This window comes from Cryptomeria japonica, chromosome 1, assembly GCF_030272615.1.
Source record: "Cryptomeria japonica chromosome 1, Sugi_1.0, whole genome shotgun sequence".
In the NCBI taxonomy this organism is placed as follows: Eukaryota; Viridiplantae; Streptophyta; class Pinopsida; order Cupressales; family Cupressaceae; genus Cryptomeria; species Cryptomeria japonica.
In genome coordinates this window covers 717,371,566-717,391,444 of record NC_081405.1, presented here as the reverse complement: position 1 = coordinate 717,391,444, position 19,879 = coordinate 717,371,566, and the positions used below count along the sequence as shown (strand labels likewise).

General features: G+C 36.8%; 1 protein-coding gene across 1 annotated transcript in view; it reads right to left on the bottom strand.

Moving 5' to 3' along the window:
- Window positions 1–19,879, bottom strand: part of LOC131056780 (uncharacterized) — a 136,246-nt gene that overhangs the window by 104,499 nt on the left and 11,868 nt on the right. The window contains exons 2-3 of the mRNA XM_057991044.2: window positions 15,264–15,435; window positions 12,087–12,300 (exon numbers count right to left, since the gene is read on the bottom strand). Of these exons, the coding sequence (XP_057847027.2) occupies window positions 12,087–12,300; window positions 15,264–15,435 (386 nt within the window). The remainder of the gene's footprint in view (window positions 1–12,086; window positions 12,301–15,263; window positions 15,436–19,879) is intronic.

Sequence of the window (19,879 nt, the reverse complement as noted above, 5' to 3'; positions counted from 1 at the left end):
AGGATCAAGACAGTTGAGAGAATGTGAATCTTACACCCAACTGCACTACCTTAACAAGGCACACTAGAAGATGGTGAATGATGCATTCACTATGCATATCACAAGGACACTACAAGAGAGCGAATGATGCATTCACTATGCATATCACAAGGACACTACAACAAGGTATTCGCCAAAGGTTATCGCCAGAAGCAAAGGAGTTAGTGGAGAAGTTTGGTGCATGGTTCATTCAGTTTCCTAAGTTCACTTAAATAAGGGTCCAAGGATGCTCTTGCCCACCTTATATGTTGCCAAGATATCCTACAGATAAACTAGTATTGCTTGAGCTAGTGAGGCAAATCATGGCATATAACAAGGTACAAAAGAACAAATTGAAGGCAAAGGTTTCATTTCCCATTTCACTAGGACAATCCCTAAAAGTGTGTCCATCATTGCAGGCAGCAGAGAAGATAGATGAGGAATGGACGTTGTTGTGTGTATCGCACACACACCCCATTTTTTCAAAATAGGGACCCCCGTTGCTCTGTGTGAGAGAGGAGTGTCCCGTTGCTGTTTCCAAAACCCCTGAGTTTGGTGTTTAAGAGTAGAGCCATTAGAAATTGGAAAACATCCAAACTCGCGATTCACCTTCATAGGCCGAAGTTGGATTTCAAAGTTCTTATCTAGCCCGAAAATCCAAACAAACCAAAACGCGAAGTTCCAAAGTCGTGCGAAATCCCCTCCATAGGCCGAAAAGGTTAATGAGGACAAAACCATGCAAAATAGCCTTAAATGCTGAAAATCATTCAAAGTCGCGCGTTTGCGAACCTAGTTTCTAGGCCGAAAAAGTATATGGTCGTGCATTTTAATCTTTTAGGCCTGAAACTTGAAGACTAAGGGCAAAAACTTAAGTCACGTAAGAAACTCTCAAAATCGTCCTTTAGCCCGAAAAGAGGAAAGAAAGTTCAAGTTCGCGATGACAACCAGTTCACGCAGAAGAGTCTTTTGGCCCGAAAATAACAAAGTTCACGTAAATGATCCTTAAGGGCCGAAAATCGCGTGAGAAAGCGAAAATGCAAACCAAAATCGCGCCATATAGCCAAAAATGCCGAAAATGATAGAAGCTCCATAATCTCACAAAGGAGGTCTGTAGGCCGAAAATGGCTAATATGGGTAAGATCGCGCATAATTCCCAATTAGGCCGATAAACCAAGGAGTCTAATATCGTGCCAGATCATTCTCACAAGCCGAAAAAGTAAAACTCGCAAAATCCACCAAATGCCCGAAAAACAACTTAATTTTTGAAAATTGTCTTATAGCCCGGAAATGGGAAGCAAAATGAAGATCGTAAAAAGAGAGCTTTCAGGGCCAAAAGCGTTTCAAGTATAAATCGCGCCATTTTAACCCTTCAGAGGCCAAAAAACTTAGGGCGAATAAAATCACTCATTCCAAATTGAAAGTCACAAGCTAAAAATCTAAGTTCATGAATTCACCTAGTAGGCTGAATTCCCTCAATAAAGAGAAATCGCGCGATTAGGCTCGGTAGTCCGAAATTGCCATAAGAGGGCATTTCAAAATCTCACAAAAACACTTTGGATCCCGAAATGAACTAAAAAATTCATGATCACAGAGTCTCGCAAATAGGTCTCTAGGGCCAAAAAGCAAGGGCTCCCGAAAAATCGCGCCATGGGAAGCAAGTAGAAATCACGCGATTTATTGACAAAGCATCCAAATCGTGTAATGTCGCCTATTAGGCCGAAAATCAAATAGCATTCAAGTTCACCTATCAAATTCACTTAGTAGCCCGAAAATCATTCCACTCCTGAAATTTGCCTATGTAAGCCCAAAATGACAAAGTCATAAAAGGCTCTCAAATCGGCTCAGAAGGCTGAAATTCAACTAAAGCTCTCAAGCTCGACTTAAAGGCCGAAATGGAAATCAACGTCAAACTCTCAAAATTGGTGTTTAACCGGAAAATTACCCAAGTTCATGCCATGCTACTCATGTAGGCCGAAAATGAGAAGAAGTCGACTTCAAAATCGTGAAATTTCTTCTTATAATGTCGAAAAGATTAATGAAACAGTATTTCGCGAAAAATAGGCAGTCAAGCCGAAAAGATAATAGACAGTTAAAAATCGCGCAATGTACATATTTGGCCCGAAAACCTTAAGGACTCGCGAAAGTAACTTTTTAGCCAAGGTGAAAGGTGGTCTCCAAAACTCGCCAAAGGTGGTCTCTAAAAGTCAATGAGCCAAAAATACCAAGTAAAACCAAAGCCCTGAGCATAGTGAAGATCGCGCAAACACAACATTTCGCCCGAAAGTCGTTAAAATCTAAATTCGCATTTTAAGTCAATAGGCCGAAAAACTGTGAAGGAATGAAATCGCGTGAGAAGCCCGAAGTTGAAGACTTAAGGCAAAAGAGACATCAAAGTAGATAGCTCACAAATTCTCCTGTTAGGCCGAAATTCACCAAAGAGTGAAAATCGCGCAGAATTTCCTTGGAGGCCAAAAGTTCAAAAGCCTGAAAATGGAGAAACGCATTAAAACTCGCGAAATACTAAATGCCCAAAATCGCGCTATTCCCCATTTTAGGCCGAAAACTAGAGCTAAGGAAACAGATCTTTCCTTCGTTGGCCGAAAATCACAGGAAAAAGAAGACACTTGCCCAAACTTTGAAGAAAGCTTCAAGGAGAAGATTGCGCCAAAAAACTCCAATATGCCCGAAATAAAGAACATCTCGCATTTTGGTGAAAAGACCCAAAATTTGGCAATAGGGAGGGGTGATAAAAAAACAAAATCTTGCGAATTGTCAAAATCAGCCAATAATTCTAAAATGAATAGCATTGACTTGGACGAAATCATTTTTTTAAAATTAGAAAGCGCGAAATTTGCCAATGGAAAGTTTTCCAACTTAAGCATTTAAATGAAATCTCTCATTTCATTCAAGTGAGCCGAAGTTTGTTAAAGGAGGAAACAACTAAAATCGCACTATCCAAAATCTCTCAATTCGCTTGAAATGTCTGAAATCCATAAAGAGAAGTGTTCAAAATTAAATCTCTCAAAGTGGCCCCAAAGGCCGAAATTCGAACAATTAAAGGTCGAAAAGTGGAAAAAGTTTTAAAACACCTAAAGCTCATGAAATCTCTCAACTTGCCTAAAGGTCCTGAAATCCGAAAGAGAAGGCGAAAAACATTTAAAAGATACATCTCACAAAGAGCTTCTCAAGCCCGAACTTCACCGAGACGAAGCCAGACATTAAAAAAATTAACGTTTGTTAAATTAATTTAATTAATTTTTCAAATTGATTTATTAAAGGTGAAATTGATTGTTCGCAGGAGAATGACATCGGGAAGAACCAAAAGCAAGCCTGAAACAAGACGCGATCACGACCAACGCCGGAAGAAGAACGCGCTGCAAAGCGATGAAACAATGGGAAGCATGCCGATGGACCCTAAGTTGAAATCCACCACCGAGACCAAAGACCGAAGAATATTCATAATGCAGCAAGTATGTGCATTTGCAGAAGGATACACTGCTGGAAGAAATTCCAGAAATTCAGTTTGAGAGACTGAAACTCTTTTATTGTAAAGAGTTGTCTGTGGGTCCCGCTCAAGATATTTTAAAACAAAGGGACACAAGTCAGTTATGTTCAACTACCGGATATACCCAAATTGAAGCCAAATAGTTGTAGGTAATTGGAATTGTGGTTGAAGGGATAACTAAGAATTAAGTGGGTATGGGCAGCCTTATTTTGTGGAATAAATCAGGACCCTTGGATGCAGTCAATCCTGCCCATCGATTCATATTGTAAATTCTATAAAAGGCAGAGGCCTTTCTTTTGTAAAGGGTTAGATTTTTGAGTTAGATAGTTAGACTCTAGTTAGGCTGTTAGATTTCAATTTTCAAATTAGAAGTAGAATAGAACTGTTGCAGAAATTGTTGTAATAGGCAGCTGAAATCAATATATGGACATCGATTTGGTGTTTATCATTTTGATTTTAGTTTGTTTGCATGGTTTCTTTCAACTGGTTAATATTAGAGTGTAGGGATTTTAATGGTAAAGTGTGGAGGGGTATTTGATGCATTTCAGGTTCATACCATTGGTGGCCTGCTGATTGTAGGTCACCGTGCATGGTTAATCTGAACCCAAACTGTGCTTAGTTCAGCTGCAGGTGTTCGTCTTAGGCTGCGCCTGAATTGGGTGCCTAAATGAATGTCTCCGGTCTAAAAATCCTTCATCCCTTGGAGATTGCACAGTTTTTGTCTAGTTGTGAGTGTATCTCTGGCTAAAACAAGAATTTGTTTATCGAAATCTGTCTACCCACTACATCAATTGTTATCATCACTATCCTTAGGTTTCCTAAACCCTTCTCTTTTGATTTTATTTCGCAATCCGAGAATTGCAGCAGACCATCTTGTTGCAAATCGTAAGACCCCTTGTGCTCCCAGCAAATCACATCAATTACTGAGTTATCTTGCAGTCAAGAATTGACATTTGGAACCTTGAGGTTGTCCCCTTTGATCGAATAAAAGCAGCATTAGGGTTTCCTTACACAAGAGAGGATAGGATACTCGGCGAGATCATTCTATTCTGCGTTGGTCAAATAGAGTTGCAGCGATGCGACTTTAGACACATCAACAGAAGTCTTTTCTCCTAATGTCGTATACTCCTAGAAACAATTTTGATCCCTACGGCAACATCCAGAAGACTAGTGGAAGGAAGCATAAACATAAGCTACATCTTGAAGATCATTTCATGAATGCACCAGATGATTTGGAGATTAGAAAGAAAATGTGTTCTAGGCTACCTATTGAGATCATCAGAGCAACCAAGATTTTCAACATTCCTAACCAAACAAAGGATAGTAGAAAGCATCTTCTACCAGTATATGAAAAGGAAAAGAACAAGGAGGTGAAAGTCAATTGGATTGAAGTAGAGGGCACAGACTTGAAAGACTTGATGAAACCAATCCTATCAAACACAAAGTGATGGACAAAAGCTAAAATAAATATGTTGAGTGACCGAGGTGTTCAAGTGACATTCCAAATGATGGGAGAAGTGGAGTCTTTTGATGAAGAGATGGAAAGTGAAAGTTAGAATGAAAGTACGACTCATTCGTCTCATTCCAAGGGATCCAAGCAAAAGGGAGACAATGTAGAGAAGCATCTGAATAAGGTGGATGCCAAGGTGGGTGCCAGGGTGAGTTCCAAGGTGGGTGACAAGTTGAGTGGTAGGATGGGTGGGTGCCAAGATGGGTCACAGGGTGGGTGTCGAGGTGGTTGGGTGCAAGGGTGGCTGGGTGCTAGGGTGGATGCCAAGGTGGGTCACAGGGTGGGAGTCAAGGTGGGTGGGTGCTAGGTTGGGTTCCAAGGTGGGTGCCAGGGTAAGTGCCAAGGTGGGTCACAGGTTGGGTGCTAGGATGGGTGGGTGCTAGGGTGGGTACCCACCCTGGCCAAGGTGGCTGCAAAGGTGCCAAGGTGGGTTCCAAGGTGAGTGCCAAGGTGCATCACAGGTTGGGTGTTACATAAGACAAGTCAAGCACCTCGTTCTTCTACCAGTTTCTCATCTGTACACCAAGTGGAAATGAATCAAGCAGTTGGAACGAGCATTGATCACAGAATGAATGATAAAGGAAAGCAACAGCTTTTCCAAGATAAGATAGCCTCACCTAGGCCAACCAATGATATAGCAGGCAATGACACCTATGTGAACGTAGAAGATGAAGAGCAAGAAATCACATCTCATCCACATGAAGAACAGCAAGTAAATGAGATATAGGTTGGACAAGATAGACTCACTATACATGCATGGTTAAGGAAAAGGTTATCAAAGAATGTGGTGATAGAAGAAGAACAAGATCATTTCGATCTAGATAGCTACTTGGATAAAAATCAAGAACATGAAAAGAGGGCAGCCACCAGGATGTCAAAGATGACAAGAGATGAAGAAGGATCCAGAATCATACGGATTGCCATTCCAAGGGTAGATAAACCCGAGGAAGAGATTACAGCTAAGGAATTCGATTTGGAAACAATCAATCTAGGTCCTCCTACCACTAATCAAGCATTGGAAGACATGAATGACATAGTGAAGATAGTTCATGACATGCTCAAGCTGGAACTAGAGAAGAATAACAAGTTAGAGAAAGAGAACAATATGTTGAGAGGATATCTCCAGCAACTCAAATTTCCACAAGGCAACATGACCCATCAGCTTCACTATCATCGCTACCTCCTCCAAATAAAATTGATGATTTTGAAAAGATAAAAGCATCAGCACAACTAATGGATGCTTGGATCACTAAAACTTATAGAAGAGCAAAGGCATTCATAAGGGAGTTAATGAAGATATTTGACAGAACCGTGATGATTCTTGAGAGGACTCAAGCACTCAAGGAATATACTAAAGGATGGACAATCACCTGATTTTCAACAATGGAGTAACTTGCTTCGCATGAGGAAGCTCATATTTGAAGACATCAATGGTAGGTGTACGCAAGTCCATCAAGCAATCAATTCAATACATGATAAGATTTTAGAAGTGGCTGAGATTATTCTTAAGAAAAGAAAGAATGAAGGAATTGACATTGTTGCCGAAGAATTGATGGAGAAAGCGAAGATTATCTTCTTTGAACCAAATGGAGCACCTTCCAAGAAACAGCTAGATGCTATCCATTCATTCACTGTACTTGCCAGCAAGACGAGACTTTGGACCAGATTGGGAGAAAACTTTCACTTCGAGCTTGGATGAAGTCAACTACCTGGAAGAGCAATTGAAGAATCTGCCTGCAATCCCAATAACCGAGATAGAATCTATGACGTCCAGATTTGTTGAATTTGCAAAAAGCGAACAGGATAAGGGCAACATGATTCTAGAAGAAAGTTTGTTATGATCCTATGTGGCATCAAATTTTCCTATTGGAGGATTTTTCCTTGTATTTTGTGCCAAATGGATGTCATATTCCCATTGGCTAGCATTTAATGCTTTGAAATAAGTTAGGTATTTTATAATAACAAACCCTAATTACGGTTTAGGTGGCAAAATTTGGGCCCTTGATCTTGATTTAATCTTGGCCATCCATTGTAATTGAGAGCTCTATATAAGCTCAGCTCATTTCATTTATGAGAAATTAGAAACTAGAAGCAGCAATTAGAGAGAAGATCAATCAGAAGACTTTGAAGAATTGTTGCTTGATTTTTCAAAGAATTAATAAAATCGTTGAAGCGTTGGTGACTTATTGAATTTTTCGGAGCATTTGCTTGTTTCTTCATTCCTTTTCTGAGAGCTTATAATTTAAAAAAACAAAAAGAATTAGAATAGAATTTACATTGAGTATCTTAGATGAGTGAAAGATACATGTGCATGATTGATAGTGAAGCTCCATTATCCATACCACTAGTAGTTTGTTGATTGCATACTCGCCTTGCATGGTCAACTAGAATCATTCAACTTAAGTTTAACTTCAATTACTATTCATCATTGATATGCTTCATTTTGAAGGTGTCTATGCTTGAGTTAGTGATTTGAAAATCACCAAGCTACCCTTATAAGATTGCACTAGCGTTGTGGAGATGTTCATAAGATGCCAAAGCAAAGCTTAGTTGAGCTCACTTGAGATTGTCCATTATCTTACATTCCTAGTTTTAGAATAGCATTCCTAAACCCTACTCTTTTTTCACTTTCTTTATCAACAATCAATAGAAGTAGGAAGAGTGATATTGCAACATCATTAGAAGAACGTCAAACCATTGAGATTGAATCGAGATACTATGTCCTCACAAGTACCGCAGATCACATCATACCATTGAAGCTATCCAGCACGTTAAGACCTAAGATCAAGAACCTTGGAGTCATCTCAAGTGATCCTTTGCAAATCTTCAGCAATTGAGTCTGTATTCAAGAGAAGATAGAGTGCCCTTTGGTATTTTATTATGCGTTGCATAGTGCGTCAAAATACCATCAACAGGTCCCCATTTGGAATGGGGTGATGTGTGAAAATGTCACAACATGTCACAACGAAGACCACACAGACCTTCATGACATTCCCAACCACCATTGATTTGTATTGTATTGTTCCCAACCCTTGTTCGTTGATCCAATGATTGCTCCCAGCCATTGTTTATGCCCAGGCGTGTCCATTTCTAGCTGATTGGGGCAAAATCACACCAAGTATATGAGGCGCCATGATTGTTGAGTGATCCCAGCCATTAAACTTGCAGTTGCAGAGGTGTATTCTGATATTAAACTCTGAAAATTAGATCTGAGAACACCATTAGCAGCCATGATCTCAGACTGAAAACACATCATTTCCAGCCAAGTGAATGCAAGTTGCATGAGGTACATGAACTGTGCCATAAAGGAGATAGTTTCCAGCTAATAGAACATGATTTTGAGAGATGTTTCGGACCTTTAAACTCAGCAATCAGACCTGAGACAGTGAAATATCATTCATTTTCTGAGTTTAAGGGTGCATTTTCAGACTTAAGCATCAAATCTGGCCACTAAGTCTGAAAATCGGGTTTTCTAAGGACAAATTTTCCAGATTTTGATCAAATCTCTTGTATTTTCAAGAATTTGTGTTGCCCAATGTTGAATTTCTGATTTTCATGAGCTTACAGGTCTGAAAACTATTTGAAATCAGAACCTTAATTATTTCTGAAAAATTATTTGTGAGGACAAAATGTGGAACATTGAAGTGTCCTGATGGGGTTCGAATTCCCACTCCATCAAATGGTGATCAAATCAAACAAAATTTCAAGGACAATGAGTCCCGATGGGGGTCAGATTTCCACTTGAGGGTAGAAATACAAAGGAAGGGACAAATCAATTCAAATGAAGATCAATAACAAAGTAGTCCCTATTGGCATCAAATTTCCACCAAGTGAAAGAATGGGCAAGGATAATGCAGATGTTTTAGGAACTGATCTGTCCTTGTGATGATCAATTTTCCACCAAGGTTGAAATAAAGTTTATCCTATTGGTGTTTGATTCAATGTTTGTTTTGCAAGTCTGTTAACATGAGGAAGATCAACACTTCAAAATTGGAAGAGGATTTCAGGACAAAGATTCCAAAAGCAAAGATGTGGACTAGATCAACCATGAAGAAGACTTCACCTTGATGGTGAACAAATGAAGGAAAGCAAGTTCAAGACATAAGTACAAAGGATTTCACATCAAGAAATTAGGAACTACATCAAGGAATTTCAATATCAAAGAGCACCAAGGAAGGAAATATTTCAAGATTGGGAAAACTTTCCAAACATGAGGACATAATTGTTCAAGGCAAATTGATTAAGTCTACAATACAGGCTAAGGTGGCATGCTAGCCACCATTTGTTCAATCAAAAAGGTACCAAGTCAACATTCATTCAAGGAGGGAATAGGTGACACGTGGCGCTACATCAAATATTATTTATCTTACCTACCCTCATCTCTTATTGGCCAATGTAATGGTGTTGTAACAAACCCTAATTAGGGTTTTATCTTGTAATCTTGGCCATTGATCTTGAATCAATCTGGGCTATCGAATTGTAATGAGAAGACTATATAAGGCTTAGCTCTCTCATTTGAGAAGGTTAAGAGTTAACAGTAGAAGAGTAGAAGATAGTTAGCAGTTAGATCATTAGAAGTTAGGAGTAGAGTAGATTAGGAGAAGAAATTGTTACTAAGAATTGTAAATGAATATACTCTTTTCATTGAAGATATGGTGAAATGTGTTGTTTCAACAAGTTGTATGGTTTCCAATTCTCATTTGCTTTTATGTTGATTAGATGAATGGACGATTTCGTGGATGATTAGTGGTGAAATTCGTTTAATACATACCACTAGCTTCTTGCTGATTGTAAGTTTGCCTTGTGTGGTCAACTGGAATATGAATCGAACTTAACTTCAACTATTGCTCGTCCATTGGTATGCATTGATGTTGATGGTATTGATGTTGATGGTATTGTTCATTGATGTTGATGGTATTGTTCATTGATGTCAAAGCAAAGTCTAGTAGAGTCTCACCAAGTCATTCACTACATCCTACATTCCTAGGATTAGATTAGATTCTCTAAACCCTTTCCTCTTGTTCTTTCTTTGTTAGATGAGTGCAATAAAAACACATTAACAAGTACCTCCTATAGTAATAACAAAAACAAAAAACAAAAAGTGAAGAAAAAACAAACTTGTGAGAGTTATGAAGATTGAAAAACAAAAGGTTGAAAGTTGGAAACTACTGAAAATAGAGAGAAACCATGGAACCTATCATGAAGTGTCAAAAGCAAACTAAACAATAAAAGACATAATGAAATTAAAAAATGGCAGAAATTAAAAAAATACCAACCCAAAAACCTTTCAATGATAAATAATCTTAAGTTGGGAAGAATAATGAAGTTCAACTATGTACCCTTTCAAAGCATTTTCCTATGCCATAACAATCACTTTTGTACTCCTTTTTCATATCATATCACATATTTTTACCATTTTCACTGCACATGGTTAAACAGAAATAAAATAGTAGAAAATTAAGTACTTGATTGTATTTACTAATAATTATTGCCATCCTATAGCTGTATATTAAAAGATAAGCGAGGGAGTTGCTGCCTCTACTTGTGGCTACTATAAACAAACATAATTTATTTCCCATTAGTTAAAGACTAAATGTCTTGGTACAATTATTAGGACAGTTGTTTTTTGTATGTCTTTAATGAATCATCAGGTTAGAAAACCCAGCCATATTATGCAAACATTTATTTCAACAGATTTGAATATGTTTTTTATGTAAAATTTTCCTAGCAAACACCATGAATATTTCACAAATTTATTTCACACCCTTTTCTATATAAACGGCTAAAGGAATGGTGTGAAAGGGAAATTTAAGTTGAGACTCTGATAAATATTAATATTGTATTCACTCTTTTGCATCATTTTTTTTTTATTACAAGTAAATGAGCAAAGCATTTAACTAATGATAAAAGCATGGGTTAGCAGAGGACTGCTGCAGTGCAGGAAGATAAGGAAGGACCCACTTGTCGGACTATTTCTGTTTACACCATCTGAAAAAAAAAAATATGTTGTGTGGTTTGACTTACTTTATTGTAGTCATTTTATAAACTGTTTATGTAGTTGTTTCTGTTGAAAACATTAAGTTTTGTAATTTGTTATTTTCTGCAGTTGCATCATATTTGTTGTTGTCACTAGTTCTGCTAATATTTCTGTGGCATTATAGTTTTTGTAGCTTAGCATAACTGTTTCTGTAGCCAGCACTACTCTTATCATTTCTCCTTTCTAGAATATTTGCATTCATACCACATTCACCTCACTACTTGCAGTCCTTATGCATATTGCCATTATGGCTTTTGCAAGTTTACACTCCCGAAATTACATAAACATCAAACTAAACTTTTTTTTTAGATATATTGTGAACATAAATATTAAATCTATTCCATAATGCTGACCCATGATCTACTTCAGTTTTATCTTATAAGTAACCTCAGGTTGTTCTATAGATTGATAAACAGATTGATAGATAGATAGATAGATAGCAACAATTGCTCTATCCTACACTGATCTGCATATTCTCTTGGAGTTCTTGTAGCTTATTGCCACATCAAGAACTCTATGAACAACTTTCAAATAATTTGAACATATTTCTTTTCATTTTCTTATATTATAACATTAAGAGCTGCAAAGAGAGACTATCCTCTCCAAGGACAGATTCCTGCTATAGAAATCAATGGTTAAAATCAGGCAAACACGTGAAAAGCATGGAATTCTAATGTCAGGGAAGACCCAAGCAAAAAAGTGACATTTATATCCAAGAAATTACTGTGTTAGTTGAGCTTCCATTAAATGTATTCTGATAATTAGAAATACAAGAGTAGACGGAATTTTTCCCAGCCATTCTTATGCACATTAGTGTATGGTGTTAGATGGGTGCATACATACTTCATACAAAATATTACAGAAAATAGATGAAACTAAACATTAATGTCTTCTCTTTTCTATGTTAAATGGATAGAAAATCTGATCTTAGGATCTCTACAATTTATAGCAAGAACACATCCCCAACCATTTATACCCCAATGATAAACACATAATCCAGAGACAACTGAACAAACCTCCAGCAGAAAGATGAGAAATTGCTTTCAATTTGTCTTTCCCTCGCATTAGAGATGCCTCCAGCTCTTCTGTGTGCCTGCTATAATTCCGATGCCCACCACCAACCTCTGAGACCTGATTTAAGCAGTTTGCATATTGTTTCCCTTGCTCCTCTTCTAGTGCACGCTGAAAAAAGGCTGGATCTGGACCGTATCTCTTTCGCGTCTTTACATCCTACACAAAATACTTCTACTATTAGACCCTAGTGCATTTATAAACCAATACTAGGCTTTACAAAGGAGTATTATATAAATAACCTAGCAAATTTTAATCTGTGAACAGACCTCTAGCTTCTAAGAAAGATATAAGAGCCATGCTCAACATTCCCCAGTAAGATCCACTAATACAGTACCATGCAGAAAATAGTAATTGGCAGTAACGAGCAGTACTAAAACGTAAAATGCAATCCTTCAGTGATCCAACTCAAAAGCAATGAACAGTACTAAAACGTGCATCAGCAATTATAGTACAACTAGTGAGGGACTGCTGAAGGCCCTAAACCATATCCCAAATTAATCCTTTAAAATCGCTAACTTAGTCAAACAATCTCATTCATTGGTGATGGATGGAACAGGATCGAGATGAGGAAGGAGAAACACAAGTACTCCAAGGCTAATATGCATCAATGAAGCATTCAGGTGGCCCATGAATAAACAATTACATGATATCAGAGCCATATGACAGCTTTTACTTTCACTGATGCAGTATTTTGCATACAAAGCTTGGTGTACTTAATTTTACTATGTATTTTATATATGTATAATGGTAAATATTTGTTAAGTGTCTGTAATAGTATACTAGCTGTGTATAACATTCCTCCTTGCAGAATTCTTGATATTATTTTAAGGCAAACTCACCTCCATTGTGATTCTTAAGATCCTTGATCTGTTTACCAATTTTGTTCTCTGCCAAGGCTTTGAATGCTACACGCTGAGAAAAACATTCCAATGGGTGTTTCAAAGATACTGAATTTTCATGGAAATATCATCAACCAATAGCAAAAAATATTTTGCTACAAACACAGTGAGTTAACTTTTTTAATTTTTATGGGACCAAACAGATCAGCATGTACAAGGTTCAAGAATGCAATTAAGGCAAATTATTTTTTTAATAATAGTGTGGGGTGTTTAGAGTATTATAATTATTAACACATATGATAGCAGACCTAGATTGTCAAGAATCTGTATGCTTACAGGATATTGTGGGCTAAGAAGCGGCACTAAGGCAAACATTTAAATAACAGTGTACCTTTCCTCTATGTATCAAAACAGTCTACATAGGATCTTCCATGAGCTTCCTCCCATGAAGCGAGATGCCAAACATGTCAGCACTCTATGTTCTGTTAGTGTCATATTATAATGGTTGGTTTAGATAGCCCTAGGTATTTTATGTGTTTTTTATAGTAAAGTCACTTTGGTAGTGTAGTAATAATTTAATGGTTTAATTTTTAGGTTTATGAAGTTGTCTGTTCACTCCTCTTTATTTTATTATTAATCAATTATTTCTCTTTCTAAGTCTTTTTCTCCAACATTCTCGGTTTCTTTGTGTGTTAGTTTTAAAAATAAGGTACGAGAGCCATGGTGAGGGGAAGTCAACTTCAAATACAAAGTAGGTGAAGGCCAAGGGACTAGGATGATCAATGACAATTGAGGAATTGCTTCTCAGTATGCACCAAGAACCAAAAAGGCTTTCAATCCACGAATTCTAATTTTTTTACAGTTTAGTTACAACACATATGAAGAAAGGAGGCAACTATACAATGACTTGTATAAACTGCTATAGTGATTGTACATACTACTATAGTAATTTTTCTTTTTAATTAGCAAGAAATCTCTATTTTTTTAAATCACTATCTGAGGGAGGAACAAATTTGTTTTTTGCTGTTAAACTTTGTTTCAAAAACATATGGATCAAAGTTTTCTTTTTAAAATTAGCTATATTTGTCTAAACTTATGTTGGAGGGTGACCAAAAGTTTTCTAGGAAGAATTATAATAGCTAGAAACAAAGGTTTTTGGCCAGTTTTTAATACAGTTGCTTGGATCAGCTTGTCTTGGGAAATGAAACCCAACTTAAAACAATAGGAAAAAGATTTGGACAGATTTGATAAAAAGATATGAAGCTTACCAAGCCCTTTGTAACTGATGAAATGCTCCATGAAGTGGAAATTGGAGATCATGTTTGATAGATTAGCAAAACATTGAAAGAAATTGTAGCCTTATTCCTTAAAAATGTGTTGTTCTCAGATAGAATAGATAAAAATTATTTTTTGCAAGACCATTTGTTAAAGAATAAAGATTAAAGATTTGAGAGAACAATTAAAAAGATTGGACGAACAAAGGAAGAAGATATGCTGTTGATCACTCCAAAGAGTTTTCACGTTACCTTTCAATATTTTATTGAAATCCTTGATATTTACTACCATTGATGCTATCGTGAAATTTGATGATTTGAGTACTAAGCTTTTGAAACGAGAAGGGTGCAAAAAGCAGTTGGGTAGGTAGTAGCAACAGATATGAGAGTTTCGAGATGGCTTTGGAAGCCAACTTCAAGAGCAAGGGGAATAAGTTTGGTGGTGGAAACAAATAGGCCGGCAACAAAACAAATGACATAGGCAATAAAAAAGTCTTGCAAGTGATACAATCATGGAAACCTAGGCCATATGAAGAAGTTTTGCACAAAATGGTTGGCAAATCAAAAATAATAACCAAGGGACTAATAAACAGCCCAGTGTTGTAGAACATCAAACTAAGGAGGATCTATTTGTTTTTATGGCTAGAAATAAGATAGACAATCTAAAAAAAATCTGCTTGGTACATTGATTCTAGAGCATTAATTCATTTTACCAACAGGAACCATTTGTCCATTAATTATGTTCATCCAAATATTTTATAATTGATGCTCACAAAACTTGTCAAGCAAGGGAGTATTCAAAAAAATGACTTATCAATCACTTTGTTATTATTTGTTAGCCTATAAAGGTCCAAAACATATGGACCAAACGTACAAATACTTTGTAGCTTGTGCAATTTCCCACTAAAATAGTAGCAAAATTGTTTCCCTGTGATACTAATAATTCTCCAAACCCATCCAAAGATAGAACAGTAACTACGAAGAAATCAACCATTACTCTACTTACATTAATAAACATTTGTGAGTGTGCTAAACTGATACTAGACTGTTGACAATTCCTTTCTTCTTTCTGTTGAATCTCATTTTCTCGAAATTGTGCAAGAGTACCTATTCCAGAAAATCCATGCCCTATACAACGCATGTTGTGTGTGGACTCCTCAAATACAACCTGCTCCAACCTACAAAATGCACCAACATATAAAAATTGATACATTACGACAACAAAAATTCAATAGGCTTTCATCATACATCGACAAATTTCTACACTTGTATAAGAATAATTTGACTGAGAACATTCATCAAAACATATTAAGGAAACAGGATAAAGCAGCTGAGAAGCCTATCCGCACACCACAATTCAAAAAGGACTTTGGAAACAGGAAAGGATGCCTTGGCATGGTTAAAATTGGGTTGTTTATATTCGTATTATCATACTCTAAATTCTCCTAGTTAAAATAATAATTGTTAAGCTTAATACAGATATCATATTACTCTTAATTGGGTACATTAAATAATTGATTTTTACCAGTTAGCTGTTGATTGATATCAGGCTAACAATGACCCTACTCCCAGTCACCCTTTTGACCTCGTCAGGCATCCTAAAGCACATTTAAAGCTTTATTATATCATATTTACTCATGATAAAAATACAAATCATTATACTTCTTCACTACCACACTAAAAAAAGTTCTCGTTCTACAAAAGATACCATAATGCTTAGTTCAATATCATGCCAGAAACATATTGGGCCCAAATTATGTCTAAGATAGCAAGTTGGACTGAAAAGAATACAATGCATCCTCTGTCCTAAATTATAATCCCCTATACGTTCAAATCATCGACAAATGATGGTTCTACCCTAAGTCACCGGGTTCGAATTTGAATTCAAGTTCAGCAACCATTAAATTCGGATGAAGTTTGGCAACCATTAAATTCGGATGAAATTCAGCAAGGGTAAAAATTCAAAAAAAACAATCGACATTAAATTCGCCTTATATAATTTTATTTTTTAAATATAAGTAATATATTCACAAAATTATAATTTATAAATACTAAAGTTTAAAATAATATTATATTTAAGTTGATAAGTTTAAAAATTAAATTTAGATATTTAAATATGTTTAATTATTATTAAATATTAATATTAAAAAATAAACAAATAAACAAATCAAGTAAAATAATATTAAGTTTAAATATATTAAATGTTAATGTAAATAAAATAATATTAATCTTTTAATGAATGTAAATTATTAAAATATAAAATATATGTTTAAAAAAAATTTAACTATAGAAAAGAAAACTACATATAAGAAACTCAATATCTCCGGATGAAGTCACGACGGGAGAGAGGGCAAACGAATGAAAGCTAAGCTAGGATCGAAGGGAACGAACGAAAGTCGGGCAGCCATCGCAACTTCGAGCAGACTCCTCTCACCCACTGTTTTTCTGTGATCACGAGCAGACTTACATTCAACGATGTGCTTAATGCTATGTGATCTTGTCGTGGTGTAGCTCATCATGTAAATCATCTCCTCTCACCCACCGTTTCTCTGTTATCGCGCCTTGAAGAAATCTGATGTGCCCTAGCTACGAGCAGGAGGAATTTTGTTCTTAAAAAACCTAATAAAATGTGTTTTGTACGAATTTAACGGCGAATTTAAACGAACTTCATACATTTTTTAAATGTTCACCGAATTTCGAACTTCAACCATGAAATTCGGCGAACCCGATGACTTAGGTTCTACCCGTTGTGAGTCATGACTTTTGCCTGTCATTACTATGTCAAGCATACTATTGTTTGATTCAAACAGATCAAATTGGTATATGTGACACTTCATCCCCTGAATTCATATGGTCTGTATACCCCTTAACACATCTAAACAACACGTATATGTCCATCCCAAGACTGGAAAATGACCAATTCAGAATTACAGGTGCCTGGAACAAGTGACTATTGTTTGATCCAAAACAGATCAAGTAGGTATATGTAACACTTCATCCCTTGCATTCATATGGTCTGTATACCCCTTAAGACACCTAAACATCATGTATACGTCCACCCCAAGACTGGAAAAAGACTGATTCAGAATGTACCAGTGCCTGGAACAAGTGAGTAAAGGATAAGATTTGCAGGAAAGTTTAGATCACCAACGGACCATTCTGTCCTCTTTGTAGATTCTGTATGAGCTAAAAGATAGTATTTGTCTGGACCAAACTTGTATGGAAGAATAAATTATTATCGAACCTGTCCTGATGACAATATATAACAGAGATTTAGGGTGGCCCAAACCTGTCTCTAGGACACCTTGAGTGGGTAGTAGTAAACGTTGGAGCCCATCCCAAATAAGACAAGAAGATATATCAACAGCTCATAATGGAGGTTCAATTGATTTAAATACTGGATGTTAAAATGGTTCTCTATTAAGTCTTTTGCTTCAGTTTAAAACACATCTTTCATGAAGAGAGAATCTTAAGAGGAAGATTTGAAGAGAGAGAACAGAGAACTGGAGAACTGAAGAAACAATGTGATTTTTGTCTGAGCCAATGGCCTTTTGGGCTTGTATCTTACATTTTGGGGCTGAGGCATGCGACATTTTGTGGGGTTTTTGCCCAAACTGTATTTCTTCAGGTTATAGTTCCCATGGTGAACTGTCTCTGTATTATTATGTAGCACTTTATATGTTTTCCATTCTCATTTCTAAAATTCGACATATATATCTCCAATACGGATGGCCATAAAAATGTTTTTGCATGTCCAAAGTACATAAATATAAACATAACTAATTGTAATCAGAAACAGACCATATAGAATCCATGTTTCTAAATTAGAAACTGGTATAAACAAGCTAATTACAAATCAAATGTACCAAAACATCTGTATCATGTTTCAAGACTCCAAGTTACTACTCTGATGGAAAACTCAATGGTAACACTTTGTTTACTAGCTGTTCATTATTGTCATTCTTCTTCAATTCTTGCTCAATACTGAACAAGATGATGCCATTACCTAAGAGATGACTTAGCTGACCCATTGTGGATCATGCTGTTCATTATTGTCATTCTTCTTCAATTCTTGCTCAATACTGAATAAGATGATGCCATGACCTAAGAGATGACTTAGGTGATCTATTGTGGATCATGCCAATGTCATGTAACTTTTTCTTTTATTTCAACCTCTTGCATGTCTGCATCCATAGTATCAAGAAAGTAGATACTTAATTGCAGATCCAGCTTTTTATCACAAGGTATGTGTTAGAAACAATATGGTTCATGTTCCAAGACATGTTGTGAAACACTAATTTTTTTCCTAGTCTTCTTATTTTATGAAATCAACTCCCCTGTGTTGCTTATCCATGTGTAGTGTGGGAAATTGCATACCCTGCAATTCCACCTCATCCATGTGTAGTGTTGGAAATTGCATACCCTCAAATTCCAACTCTTCAAACTGTACACATTTAAGTGTCCATCCCTGTAGCATGTTGTAAGACCCATTTTTGGCCATAACTCTAGCCTTTTCACAATCCGAATGCCATCTTCAGGATTATGTATGATTTTTATGTTCAATGTTGTGATTCCCGACGTTATGTTTTATTGTGATCAATCTTTAGTCTTTTTGATAATCTACCTACATTTGGACTAAACAAAAGATGTGTAGATGTCCCCACAAATGCAAATGCATTAGCATCCTCAAGAAAACAAATCTGTATGGCTGTTCCCCAACAGCAAATCAGAGGCATTTAAGTTGGGGGTAGGCTGTAATGGTTTACTGAGGGAGTTTATCTAACCCAAAGAAACGGGACTCGGACTCGGCTCGAACTCGGCAAGGCCAACTCGGACTCGGACTCGGGACTCGGCGTCAGACTCGGCTCCAGACTCGGCTGGACTCGGGATAGTGAAAAACTCAAGAAATTTAGAGATTTTTAAATATTTAAAACTTGTTTCAGACACCCTTTATTGAATACACCTTAAAGACACAATAACATCATCAAACTCGGCTCATTTGATTACATACATAGTATACATCAATCACATTAGCATAAACGCAAATTGTAGCTGAAGAAAATAACAAACATAGATATATAAATATTGTCAAATGTATACAATATTACAAAACTCATGGAATAAAAAATCCATGTCATCATATGATCATCATCAAATGTTTCATACAAATACCAAAGGTAAATACAACTACAAGTCTATGGCTTAGAGGAGCCTGCACCCTTCGGCCCCAGCCCCCTGCGAAGGCGTCTAAGGTAGGTCCTGGATGATTCGACTGCCATAGCCGCTCCCCGTGACACCATGCCATGCTCACCAACATCAAGAACATCCGTGTCACTATCTGCCTCTGAATCTCCTGTCTGTGCTCGTGCTCTCCGCTCCTCCTCTGCCATGGCTACAGTCTCAACCTCTATATCTACCTGGTCGATCCAATCAATGTCAAACTCGGAGGTTAAATTTTCTCTACTTCTATCGACGCAGTTTCCCCATATTTTTCGACGGGGGTTTGGGGGCAGCGCCCCTTGCGCGCTCCCTGTCGCGATACAGGGCGAGGTCGAGGGGCAGTGCCCCGTGAGGCCAAAAAAACTTATTACAAGTCTGAATTAGGGTTTCTTTGAGAGTCTT